Source organism: Durio zibethinus, chromosome 1 (genome assembly GCF_047325235.1).
Source record: "Durio zibethinus cultivar Kanyao isolate XHJ-2024 chromosome 1, ASM4732523v1, whole genome shotgun sequence".
Taxonomy (NCBI): Eukaryota; Viridiplantae; Streptophyta; class Magnoliopsida; order Malvales; family Malvaceae; genus Durio; species Durio zibethinus.
In genome coordinates, this window is record NC_143162.1 from 4,757,786 (window position 1) to 4,771,374 (window position 13,589).

The window sequence follows — 13,589 nt, forward strand, 5'->3', positions numbered from 1 at the left end:
ATTATAAATATTTTTAAAAAACCCCTCGCGAGGGCATCATTCTAATTTTAATTAAAAACAAGCATGGATAATTTAAAAAAAAAATAAATTGAAAATTGTATTCTATAACATATATATAATTCGTTTTTGTTATATTGATTGTAATTTTTAATTTCACAAATAAAATTAAAATTTTGTTATATGTCTCATTTTTTAATCATTATTTTTTTATTTTTTATTAATCCTAAAAGCATATATCACTCTATTTGTCATATATTAAAAAAAAAAAAAAACAGATCACTACCAATTCTATAGTGGAATTTACTTTCACTTTTTTTTTTGATAAAAAAATCTGAAAAGAGATAGATAAATTATTCAGTCTTCAGGTTAAAGTAAGATATGTCATATTTAACAGTTTAAGATAAATAGTTACAAATTGTGCATTCGAAATGATCTCAATAAATAATCACTGACAAGACTCAAATTCAAGACCTCTTAATTAAAAAAATAATCTTAATCAATTAAATCAAATATTTATTGATAAATTTTGTTCCCTTTAAATTTTATAAATTGGACATCTAAATTCTTTTGGGTTGAAATTGGGCTCAACAAACCATTTCTCCCCTTTTTTTTTAAATCACAAGCCGCCTCTTCCAACTTCCCCCTCTCTTCACTACTTCTCTTTTCTACAATATGTAAGATGTCATCATTGATGCAATTGTGACTTCATCTACTTCTTTCCATTCCATTTTTCTTGCTTTGTGTTGCGTATTAAAATTATAACTCAGGCAATGGGCAATTGGCAAAGGAACTTTCACATTCATCACATTAAACTACGAAAAAAGGTATTAATGCAAAGTCATAAATAGTTACCAACTCTAGCACATGGGGGAAAGAGAGGCGTGGGACAATACAATCTCAATCATTGACCAAACTAAAAGCCCTTTTTTTCACAAATCCGAATCCTCTTATATTCACTATCTACATCCAAAACTAATCAAAAGAATCAAATTTGACAGATGATTGATGCATATATGTATATGAAAAAAGAATCTAATTAGGTAAGTATTCAGTTTGATGATTAGTGTTATTATTGTTTTTAAATTCAACTTTTTAAATTTATATTTTTAATAAAGTAAGTCATAGCTTAGTATAAAATAAAAAAATTTATTCATGTTGAAATTTAAATTTTAAATGTAAAATAAAATTATACAAATTAATTAAATTTAAATTTAAATTTAAAAAATATTATAATATGTGTTTGTGATTGTGAACACTTATTAAAAATGCTTAGAAAATTGTTTTTAAAAAATAAAGTTTTCCTGTTAATGTAACATTTTTTTTTTTAAATATAAAACCAATTTTAACCTCCTATAATTTTTTTTTCGTCATAACGAAGAAAAATAAAAAAGACAAAAAGTCAAACTAAGACCGGGCTCTTTTAATATTTAAACAGCCTCCTGGTCAATGGATTCAGTATAAACTTCTAGTTTTTTTTTTTTTTGAAAGCAACTCTGCCTAACGTCATTCCAGCTCCCGATAGAAAGAAAAAGGAAAGAATTGGTTTCCACAGAAAGGAACGAAAAAAGCAAGAATGGAATTTGCAGAGTTGAGAGAAGCGATTGAGAAAATAGAAGTGGTGGATTCTCATGCACACAATATTGTTTCTTTAGATTCCTCTTTTGGTTTCATCAATTCACTGTCCGAAGCAGCTGGTCAAGCCTTATCCTTTGCTCCTCACTCCCTCTCTTTCAAGGCAAACCCATCCACATCCTCTTCTCCTTTTTTATTTTATAGAACAATCCCATTTTTCTGTTTTCGTTATTGGGTTTATTTCGCTTTTTTCTTGTTTGTTGCTTAATGCCATAAAACGATGGTGAAAACTTCAAAGATTTTTTTTTTTTTTGAAAAAAGAAGCTTTTCGGTTGTTTTCATTATGGTTCATTTCTGTTTGGTTGACTTTGTTTTGGATAGTTTAAAACGACATTCTAATTCGATTATTTTTACTATTTCTTTAATGCTATGCTTATGTCTTTGTTTAATAAACTGAGATCCATTTATGAATCTTATTTTTTATGCTTGTTTGTTAGTATTAGTATAGATCACGGTTGATTTTGGTTCCTAAGTTTAGAAATAGAACTAAAAATGTTGACTTTTTCTTTGACATTTTCTGGGTGTTAAATCTGCCGTTTGAAAAATGAATAAGTGCTCAAAGCCTCAAACAAGGCCTTCATTTTGGTGTTTACCTACAAAAGCAAGTTTTTTTTAACGATATAAAAGTAAAAAAATTGCAGCTTTTTTGAATAACAAAGTGCATGGTTTTACCTTTTATAGACTAATTATGATATATTGATAGCACATTTTAATCATTTGTTTTTAAGAAGCAAGTAGTAAATGTCAATCTTCATTGCCTGCTAGCTTTGAAAAGTTAGACTCTTTATCTTTTTTTCTTAACAGAGTTAAATTTGTTTTTGGCAGAGGAATTTGAGGGAGATTGCAGAACTCTATGGCACGGAATCATACTTGGATGCTGTGGAACAGTATCGTAGATCATCTGGCTTACAAGCCATTAGCTCAAAGTGCTTTAAAGCTGCAGGTATCTCTGCCGTTCTCATTGATGATGGATTGAAACTTGACAAGAAGCGTGACATTCATTGGCATAAAAGCTTTGTACCATTTGTTGGTAGGATACTCAGAATTGAAAGCCTTGCCGAGAAGATTCTCGATGGAGTGGGATACCTTCTGAATCTTCTTTTTCAACTTTATATTAAATTGTAGTGTAAACATCATAAGCATATTATTTCATGGCAAATTCGTTTTTTTACATTTTATTTCATTGTAAATTCATTCCCACAACAAATGCCCGTTTTTCTTTTCATTGGTGTTGTGTTTGTTCACAGGGGATGCCAGATGGATCTCCTTGGACACTGGATGCATTCACTGAAGCATTTTTGAAAAGCTTGAGGTCATATCCTTTCAGATAGTTATAGAGATTTATAATGGTCATATTCTATTTCTCACAGATATGTGGCTTGAAGAAGCTGCATGCACCTTTACCAGATCTTATTCACCCAATGACCTGGTCATTCATAACTGAAAAAAACTTACTTACTGAGTGCTTGTTTTGATGCTTTGAAATTAACATTTTATCTGCAACATATAACTGAATTTTTAATGATAGTTCATGTAACTTTGGTTGACCACCAATGGATGGTTATCGATGTTAGGCTGCCTAACTGGTAAGGATGGATAGATAAGAAGAACTTACTATCTTAGTTGGTTTTCTTAACTCACTGTTACTGTTGCAAATGAAATTGTTGGCTTGAAAAGCATAGCTGCATACCGAAGTGGTTTGGAAATTAATCCACATGTCACTAGAGAGGATGCTGAGATTGGTCTTTCTGAAGTTTTACAAAGTGAGTATAGCATGTAAATTAGATTTTCTGTATTCATCAGAGGATATTAGTAACAATTTCCTATTTCAGGTGGAAAGCCTGTACGCATTACAAATAAAGGCTTTATTGACCATATTTTCACACGTAGTTTGGAGGTTGCTCTACAGTTTGATTTGCCATTGCAGATACACACTGGGTAAGAGATAGCTTTCTGATTGTAAATTGTATCCAGTTACACTCTTGTTAATGGCTAGGAATATGAGGAAATGAACTTGGAGATTGCAGTGTGAAAGGGGGTCTGAAAAAAATGGACACATAAAATTAAAATTTATTTCAAATTAGTGTTGGCATCTATGCAGAAGAAGCAGCCTGGCTTGTCTTGGTCCCCTTCCGCAACACCCAGACGAGGCAGCTCATAAGATTTCAAGTTATTGTCCTTATCAGTGTGCTGTTGTTGACAGCATGATAGCAACCTCTATGATTTTTCAGTATTTTTTTCCCTCATTTCTCATGTTGTTCCATTTTTCTCACTAGTTTTGGAGACAAAGATTTGGATTTACGACTATCCAATCCTCTTCATCTCCGAACCCTTCTAGAGGACAAAAGATTTTCTGGGTGTTGCTTTGTTCTTTTACATGCATCCTACCCATTCTCAAAGGAAGCTTCATATCTAGCTTCTGTTTATCCCCAGGTGAAAATTCTACTCTCCATTGAATCCCTTTTAACCTTTACTGTTATTATTCAATTTGCCCTGTTCCTTTGCATGTAATGGTTTTTACTTTCAGGTTTACCTTGACCTTGGGTTGGCAATTCCCAAGCTTAGTGTTCATGGGATGATATCCTCAGTCAAAGAACTTTTGGAGCTAGCCCCCATAAAGAAGGTGAGAACAGTCACTAAAAGATAATATTAAGAAACTGTACTCAATGTACAGAAGTTTTGATGAAGATAAACATTAATTTATTAGATAAACGCACATCTTCTTGCTAAGGAGTTTTGTCTGAGTCCATCCAGTGAGAGCATATAAGTGTTTTGCTGCAAAATCCAATCAACCTCTATTGCAAAGGGCAGCAATGGTAGAATTGGTGTTTTAACTACCTCTTCTCTGTCTCTCTGTGGTCAATATGTTTATCTTTCCCTTACTGTAGTTAATTTAGTAACATTATCCTTGCACATGCTTTTAGGTGTTCTCAGAATTTGCTCCACTTATTATAATTTTTTTTTTCAGAATTTTCTCCCTTGATGTTTTTTTTTCTTTTTGGGGGGTGGAGTATGTTGACGGTATGTAGAAAGACAAATTGTTGTTTGCTTTTCCATTTTTGGTCCTATGGCTATCTTATTTAACATGAGGCATTTTCTTTCATTTCCTTCCTTCCACCCTATTTATCTATACTTGTACCGTGGAATATGCCCCTCTGTTGCATTTCACATGGAAGAAGCTGTCAATAGACATGGTTTACTCTTTCTTTTTATAAGTATGCTAAGTTTGTTTCTATACTGATTGATCTTAAACACAAAAATTGCAGGTGATGTTTAGCACTGATGGATGTGCAACTCCTGAAACATACTACTTAGGTCTGTTGAAGTTATCATCCACTGACATATCATAGAATAGTTCAAGAATGATGCTTCAATTTGTTTCGGACTGTAATCCATTCTATTGTTAAAATTTTCATGTCCTTATCTGATCACTTGTGACATGCCTTGAATATCATATTACATGATGTGTGTCATTCTCTCTTTTGCATGAGGTTTGGGGGAGATCCAGATTCCTGACCTCTATCTTAGTCAAGTTATTGATGTATGTCTGGGATAAAGCTTTTGCATTGCAAGATCTTGGAACAGTTCCAAGTGTTATAAATTTTCAAATTGAAAATTCTTCGTATTTATTAAATGTTCTGACTACACAACACAATAAAAAATAGCCCTTTAATATGATGAAAAAATAGCTACTCCATTATAAAAGCTATTTTTTTCCAAAGTTTATTCATGTACATGTAAAGCACTTGTTATGTGAATCTGTGCGCAAAACTAAATTTAGTTTCTTTAGGTTGTGAGTGTGTGCCTTTGCATGTGCATTTATTTGGTCCAGCCTCTATGATTCACCATGTTGCAAAAAATAGATTAATATGCTAAAGCATTGGAAAAGTATAGAGGCCTTGAGGTATCTGAGTATTTATTTGATAAAATAATTATGAAATTTAAAGGAAAAATATTGATTAGAAACTTACACAAGTTGTAGATTTCCATATCTTAAAGTACAATCCATATGACTATAATGCTAAATCTACTCTTTTTCTTTTCAGGTGCCAAAAGAGCACGGGAAGTTGTCTTTTCTGTTCTAAGGGATGCATGCATTGATCATGATCTCTCAATCGCTGAAGCTATTGAAGCATCCAAGGACATCTTTGCCCAGAATGCAATTCAGTTATACAAGATTAATTTAGACGGAAAATTTTTTGATTCAAAGGCTAGTGAATCGCCTAGTTACATGATGGGGACAAATGTTCCCGAAAATAGTGTGTCCCTAGTTCGTCTAGTATGGGTAGATGCTTCTGGACAACATAGATGCCGTGTAAGGTTTCTTTTTCTTAGTATAGATCAGTTGTTCTTGATTAAGTTCATCGTCACAACTCTATGGAAGAAATAGAAATTTGTGGCATTTCCTTTGCCTTTATCTGAGAAATGAGGAAACTAAAAAAATTTACTACAAGGAAATTACCAACTTTGATGAGCAAATAACTTTTAAAATCGAATTGATTTCCTTTTCCTTCTATTCATTGGATGCCACTTTGGGGATCCTAGACTGGCTGGTTCATATTTCATTCACCTAGTAGTGCACAAATGCTAATCTATTTTTGAAATTCTATATCCTGTTAGTTCCTATTGCAAGTGTGACATTGTAGATGTTCTGCTAGCAATTGGACTTTATTACACCAAAGTCGAAGTAAAATGGTTTGATTGAACCAAATAATAATATGATGGCTTAATTGCACATTCGAGGAAAGTTTGAGGTCCTTTTCATGCTATATAATTGTGCATTAGGCTATAATTTGATTCTTCTATTAAGTATTATAACCATTCTAGATAGTCTTATAACCATAGTAGATACTAAATGGTAGCTATTGTAGATGTCATTTGTTCAAGGCATCTTCTTGCTTATTCATTTCTGAAAGGATGAACTACATTGCAGCTATTTCTCCCTAATTTATTTAGCATTTCAGGTTGTTCCAAGGAAGCGCTTTAATGATGTTGTGATGAAAAATGGTGTTGGTTTGACTTTTGCATGTATGGCAATGACATCTGCTGTTGATGGTCCAGTTGATGAGACTAATCTGACTGGGACGGGTGAGATCAGACTGATGCCTGATCTATCAACTAGGAGGGAAATTCCATGGTACTGTGAAATAAATATCTGCTTTATCACTATGTGAAATATTTCTATCTGCATCTTTAACACCTTCACATTTTTTACATGCATTCATATCATTCCATATTCCTTCTTATCTGCCAGATCTTTGATGGTGATCATACCAACATCATTGTGATCATCATAGCTACTAATGCTAATTTTTCATCATTCCTTTAAAATAATGTTGGTACCCTCTTCCTCAATAGGAAAAAACAGGAGGAGATGGTTTTGGTTGACATGCACCTTAAACCTGGTGAAGCATGGGAATACTGCCCAAGGGAGGCCTTACGAAGGGTTTCAAAAGTTTTAAAAGATGAGTTCAACTTGGTACGTCAGGTAGTCTGTCATACATGTAATAGTGGAGTATTTCATACTTAACTAATGAATTCTTTATCTGCAGGTAATGAATGCGGGATTTGAAAATGAATTTTATCTCTTGAAAAAGCTAGAAAGGTGGGTGACATATGCAGGTTTATTCCTTAGCGTTGTTTTATCAATCTTAGGCTCTGCACAATTATAATGAAATTCTAATCTTGAAATCATGCAGAGAGGGGAAAGAGGAGTGGGTGCCAATTGACTCAAAACCTTACTGCTCCTCTTCTGGATTCGATGCTGTCTCCACTTTATTTCAAGAAATTGTTGCAACTCTAAATTCCTTGAATGTTGCTGTTGAGCAGGTACAAATGAGAAGTAACATATTCTTGATATTTACTTTCATTGGAGGCACTCTCAATTAAACTGATACAGTGTGTGGCTCAGTCATTAACTTTATATTTATCTGACAATTAATTTGTCTTCGTTACATCAGATATTTGGTTGAGCATCTTCTTTAAGAAACAACATAATCCAAGATAAGAGTAAACATGCAGAGATCAACTTTGACTTTGCCTAAGTAACCTTTTCAGGTGTAAACATGCAGAGATCAACTTTGACTTTGCCTAAGTAACCTTTTCAGGTATTCTTTTTGTGTGAGTGCATGCAATATACAGGATCACAGAAATTGTTCATGTAGCTGATTCCAAATCAAAAAATCTCTCGTTATGCATTATCCTTTTCTAAAATGAAATAAATTTTGAAAACATTAAATTCGTCTCTTTTCCCGCAAGTGGCTAGAGACAAAGATCTACTAATTGAACCCCTTTTATGAGTTGTCTAGCTTGCAGAAAACAACCATGACCTATCATCATCAGTAATGGATCACTAGGATAACTCTAAATAATGGCATACACAGCTATTATGTAATAATTGTCTATGAGATTTTTTTCCATTTTCTCAGTTATGTAAGTTTCTATCAGAACAACAACAGTTCAATTCCTATTTAACTCCAGTGGTTTTTTTTTCTCAGTGGAGAAGGCCATCATTTTCTCTGCTGTCCTCTCTCCTTCCCGTGTATGCTTCTATAATGTGCTTCTTAGGAAGTGCAAGTTTGAGTGTTAACTGCTTCTGTTAACTTACTTTAGCTTTTAAAATTTGCAGTTGCATGCAGAAGCTGGAAAAGGTCAGTATGAAATGGCTCTGGGGCACAATGCTTGTACATATGCTGCTGACAATTTGATTTTTACGCGCGAAGCTGTTAGGGCTATTGCAAATAAACATGGGCTGTTGGCAACATTTGTCCCGAAGTAAGTTGTAACTTTTTCTTATTTTAACCAATGCTTTTAATCCTTGTCCTCTTGGCTCATGGTCTGGGTCCCTAGTTTCTGATATTGGGGGATAAGCATCTACCAATGGAAAGACTTGCTGATTTGAGAATGATGAAACCTTGTCCATGCAAGGCTGGCCACCCACTATGGCTAAATTATTTCCTTTTTTTTTCACTTTTGGCGTGAATGAAATTTAAATGGTTCATTCAAATATTTATTTTGTTTTATAGTGGTATTGTAGATGAGGGATTTATTTATTTCTGTATGAATAAAATACTAATTATTCTAGAATATTCCAACTGCCTAATTGAATCTAATTAGTTATACAATAACAAATAGATATTTATGGGAGGACTATTTTTCTAATCATTTGAGCTAAATTTCTTGTTAAACGTGCAAGTCAATGCTGCAGGTTTTCATGCATGTCCTTTTAGTGTTAGAAACTTAAAATACCCAACATTTTTAACAGTATTTCTCTACCCAGGTATGCTTTGGATGACATAGGTTCTGGATCCCATGTGCATCTCAGTTTATGGCAGAATGGACAAAATGTTTTTCAAGCATCAGATGCATCTTCCCGGCATGGAATGTCTAAAGTTGGGAAGGAGTTCATGGCAGGGGTTTTAGATCATCTTCCTTCAATTTTGGCATTCACAGCACCAATTCCAAATAGGTTTATTTTCTACTTCCAAATAATTATTTATTTTATTTTGGATAATCAATTCTTAGCTGCTTGTGCTAAAATTACTTCAATGCATTCATATATACAATGCCCACCCAGTCAAACAATAGATTAAAATGCACAAATTTAGTTTGTAATAAATCTACATTTTCACAGTGGTATCTACTTAGATCCTGCTTCAACTTTTATTTGTCTTTAGTTATGATCGCATACAACCCAATACATGGAGTGGAGCGTATCAGTGCTGGGGAAAAGAAAACAGAGAAGCACCTTTAAGAACTGCATGCCCACCTGGGATCCCAAATGGTTTCGTGAGCAACTTTGAGATTAAATCTTTTGATGGATGTGCAAATCCTCACTTGGGATTGGCTGCTATAATTGCTGCTGGAATTGATGGCCTAAGGAGGCATCTTCATCTGCCTGAACCTATTGGTAAGATTGCATTATTTTTGTATTTATTAAATTTGCTAACAAATTATTGAAGAACTTGAATTCATCTGAACATTTGTACTTCATGGTTAGTTGACATTCAGAAATAAATAAATTTAACTGAATAAATTAACTTTATTATGGGCTTCCTTTCATCCATGTTAACAGTTATGCATAATAATATTTTGCATTTGGAAATCTATAAGCATATAATCTTAATCCGGTTAACTAGGATTCTGGCACATGAGGCACTAATCAATAATCATCAATATCTATAATGTCTCTAACATGGAACAAAATGTTACTTCTCCATGAAGAATACTAAAGAAATTGTTGTGGTCAAGACCGTTGTTCAATAAAAATTAAGAACTTCTTCTGCCATTGTCACTTTATTCAACTCTTTCAACTTTTCTGGTTTGTATGAAATTTTCTCATTCCATGATCATCTGTAAGATATTATGACTTCTCTTATTTAGTTCATGGGTCGTAAATATTTTTTCTTTAAACAAAATAATAGTTCTCTCAAACTCCATAAGTTGTTAGGTTCTTTGCACTGCAGATATTGAAGATAGGGGTTTTCCCCTTTTTGGCTGTTATCTGAAACTTTTAACACCTGCATTGCATAAATTTGTTAAAAGGTTCATCTACAGAAGTAATGGTTCCTTTGACTAAATATTCATTCTACTTGAAATTTATACTCTGATATTACTATCTTAATGTATATTATCAAATGAAACAGATGCAAATCCAGCTACACTCGAGGGGAAACTACCGAGACTCCCTACATCACTTTCTGAATCTTTAGAAGCTCTTAAGAAGGACAATGTCTTGAGGAAGATGATTGGCGAAAAGCTTTTTGTGGCTATAAAAGGAGTTCGAAAGGTAAGTATCAACCATGTTCTTTAAAAAGTGATGTTAGAAAAATTGAATTCATGAATTTATGCATGGCTGAGCCTGAATACATATATGCAGGCCGAAATTGACTTCTACTCGAAGAATAAGGATGCATACAAGCAGCTTATACACCGTTATTAAGCCGATGAATTGTCACTCTTCTGTTAGGCAAACTCTATGATCCCTATGCTTGGTTATGTCCAATGTGCTTTTAGAGGAAGTGGGGTGTGCCAATTATGAGGAAATAAATAATGCCCATAGGCCCTTGATAATATCATCATTAATTATCTCGAGAGGAAGATGTTGCCTACTTCTATATTTATGTAACATTTTGTACCATAATAAATATCTTCTCTCTTACCAGAGAAAGATGTATACTTTATCTGAGTGCTTTTTGGTTTATTGTCAATGCCATGAGGTTTTTTTTTTTTATTTTTAATCATAGAGATTATAGCAACGAATGGTTGGTGACGTGGAAATTTGTGTTTTTGTACTATATTTTATACGAAAATTATGTCACAATTCATGAAGATACAAACAATATAAATTTTTTTTTTTATTTTCGTTAAACTTTTATGTGATTTTTTTGTTAAAATTTTAAATTATTATTTTTTATTATATTGCTATCACGTCATTTTGTCATGTTTTAAATTAACAAATCATGTTTTTGGTTTTTTAATTTTCTCATTTTGAAGAGGGAGAGTTTATATATTTTTAAACATAAGATGTCATTTTATTAAGGTATTTAAATAAAGAAGAAAACAGTGCAAAAATAACATCCTTTCTGTCCAGAAGGTGAGGAATGGTTTCCGATCATCTTTCAACAACCTAAATCAATTTGATCCTCTCAACTCCCTTCTATACGGAAAATAGTTTGAACCAAAAACCTCAAATGTAGCTCTTTTACATGCAACTTGCCAAATTTGGCATGCCAAATATACCCATAATCTAGTGCTATATATGTTACCTTTAACACTGACAAAAATTAAGCAGGGACATAAAAAAACATTGCCAATTACTACCTATTGCTAAAGCAAACCATGGCATTGTCTATCAAGCCTCTCTCTGCAACAACAGTATTCTTGGTTTTAGCTGTTGTGGTATTATTATTACCGCCTGAGTGCCATGCAGAAGAGCTACTTGAAAAGGCAAGTTCTATTCACCATGCAGTAAGAAGAGTTGGTGGTCTTGTAGTTTCTCCTAAAATTAGGCACGGGAGACGACCACCATTCAAGCCTGGCCCATGGAACCAGGCTCATGCTACCTTTTACGAAGGTGGCTCAGGGACATTTGGTATGAACAGTGCTGGTTTACGTACCTTTACAAAGTAATCTGTTTTTCTTGTATGCTAAAGCTTCCCATTCTTTGTTTTGATGGGTGATTAATCTTTTATGAATGCGTAGGGGGGGCCTGTGGCTATGAGGATGTAGAGAAAATGGGGTACAGTTTAAACACAGCAGCGTTGAGCAACGCTTTGTTCAACAAGGGCCAGAAATGTGGTGCTTGCTTTGAGATCAAATGTATTGATTCCCCTGAATGGTGCAAACCAGGGCAGCCTTCTTTGATCGTGACAGCCACAGATAATTGTCCACCTAATTACAATCTTCCCAGCGACAATGGAGGATGGTGCAATGAACCCCGCCAGCATTTCGACATAGCCAAGCCAGCTTTCCTTCAAATTGCTGAGTACAAAGGCGGCATTATCCCTGTACAATATCGGAGGTAATTAATTTTCTTCCTTTTAGACTATCTCAATGCGTCAATGTAGCATATCGGAATTTTCAAAAGGATAAAAATTAAGAGTAAATTGCATTACAGGGTGCCATGCAAGAAGCAAGGAGGTATTCGGTTCACGATAACAGGCAACCCTTACTTCAACCTGGTGTTAGTGTCGAACGTGGGAGGAGCTGGGGATGTCATAAGCGTTCAAGTGAAGGGTCATGACAAGGTGAGATGGACAACAATGACGAGAAACTGGGGTCAGAAATGGCAGACCAACACCATGTTAGTTGGGGAAGAACTTACCTTCCGAGTTAGAACAAGCGATGGCAAAACTTCTACCTCATGGCATGTCGTCCCCAAGAACTGGCAATTCGGTCAGACTTTTGAGAGTGGCAAAAACTTCAGAGGATGGCCATGAAACCAAAGATTCAAAGGAATATGCTATTGTAAAACAATATTTTTGGTTATTATGTATATGATTATATCAGTATGTACAATAACGCATGAAAAAAGAAAAGAAAAATAAATATCTTCTATCTTTTTATAACACGATCAAATTATCTTACATCAATTTTTTTTTTTTGACAATTTTAAATATCCTAATGTTGCTAAAACCAAAAGATATATATATATATATATATATATACACATACATACATATATACATATATTTATAATGAGAGAGAATTAACTTATACAGTATAAAATTAAAAAAGTTTTACATAGTAATCATTAATTTGAATAAATTCAATGGATAAGATTAAATTATTTTTTTTAATTTTATTTGTTTCTCTCATTTTTTGATTTATTAAAATTAATAATTAAAAAAATGTATAAAATTTTTTATGTATAAATTGATCCTCTCTCTGTCTTTATACATATAAACTCAAAGACATACCAAAATAACTTTTATGATTTTATAATTTTGATAAAAAGTTATTCGTTACGATAAATACGAATCAAATAAATTAAAGGTGACATCTATTATGTTTAAAATCTAAATTTTAATATTTTTTAAAAAAAATTTCCTATTCTCAAGCTAGACTTTTTTTTTAATAAAAAAAAATCATTGGATAATCATAATTGTATTGTAGACACTGTAAAAAAAAAAAATTCCTTTGTAATATTCTTTCCGGCCCATACATCCGTGCAACCTAGTCATGAGAATTTCAACATTTCACTTCGACGATGAATTGTGTTCATATGTTACAGACAGTTGAGGCAAATAATAGAACTTAAAAAAATACGAAAAGGAAGATGCTTCTTACCTAAAGCAGGATGAAGCTTATCTCGGAAAGCGCTATAAATAGAGAATAAAATTATTGTCCATCTTGGGGATCATTTCCAAACATGCATATCAGTTGATTTATTTTGTTTCTTCTTTTTTCATTTGTCTGTTTTGGTCTCTGATCTTGCTTCCAGACGTTTTGGCTGC

General features: G+C 33.2%; 2 protein-coding genes across 2 annotated transcripts; both read left to right on the forward strand.

The window, feature by feature from the left end:
* The first annotated feature begins 1,473 nt into the window (after positions 1 to 1,473).
* LOC111311799 (protein fluG-like) lies at positions 1,474 to 10,864 on the forward strand. The gene is made up of 18 exons (XM_089760169.1): positions 1,474 to 1,735; positions 2,458 to 2,709; positions 2,880 to 2,946; positions 3,279 to 3,395; positions 3,465 to 3,570; positions 3,909 to 4,065; positions 4,160 to 4,255; positions 4,899 to 4,947; positions 5,679 to 5,947; positions 6,597 to 6,769; positions 6,991 to 7,111; positions 7,185 to 7,237; positions 7,332 to 7,461; positions 8,261 to 8,406; positions 8,912 to 9,100; positions 9,309 to 9,541; positions 10,278 to 10,420; positions 10,511 to 10,864. Exons 1-18 carry the CDS (start codon positions 1,574 to 1,576, stop codon positions 10,571 to 10,573), a joined length of 2,526 nt encoding a protein of 841 aa, XP_089616295.1. The 5' UTR covers positions 1,474 to 1,573; the 3' UTR covers positions 10,574 to 10,864.
* A 477-nt stretch (positions 10,865 to 11,341) lies between these two features.
* LOC111311015 (expansin-A9-like) lies at positions 11,342 to 12,717 on the forward strand. Its single transcript, XM_022910391.2, has 3 exons — positions 11,342 to 11,725; positions 11,836 to 12,154; positions 12,251 to 12,717. The coding sequence occupies exons 1-3, from the start codon at positions 11,473 to 11,475 to the stop codon at positions 12,570 to 12,572; spliced, it is 894 nt and encodes a 297-aa protein (XP_022766126.2). The 5' UTR covers positions 11,342 to 11,472; the 3' UTR covers positions 12,573 to 12,717.
* The last annotated feature ends 872 nt before the right edge of the window (positions 12,718 to 13,589 follow it).

Excerpts from the sequence above, each read along its gene's own strand:
- LOC111311799 (XM_089760169.1), top strand. The coding sequence starts at position 1,574 with ATGGAATTTGCAGAGTTGAGAGAAGCGATTGAGAAAATAGAAGTGGTG. Across the intron at positions 4,948-5,678 it reads TCCTGAAACATACTACTTAG|GTGCCAAAAGAGCACGGGAA; the intron begins GTCTGTTGAAGT and ends TTTTCTTTTCAG. Across the intron at positions 7,462-8,260 it reads TGAATGTTGCTGTTGAGCAG|TTGCATGCAGAAGCTGGAAA; the intron begins GTACAAATGAGA and ends TAAAATTTGCAG.
- LOC111311015 (XM_022910391.2), top strand. The coding sequence starts at position 11,473 with ATGGCATTGTCTATCAAGCCTCTCTCTGCAACAACAGTATTCTTGGTT. Across the intron at positions 11,726-11,835 it reads AGGTGGCTCAGGGACATTTG|GGGGGGCCTGTGGCTATGAG; the intron begins GTATGAACAGTG and ends ATGAATGCGTAG. Across the intron at positions 12,155-12,250 it reads ATCCCTGTACAATATCGGAG|GGTGCCATGCAAGAAGCAAG; the intron begins GTAATTAATTTT and ends ATTGCATTACAG.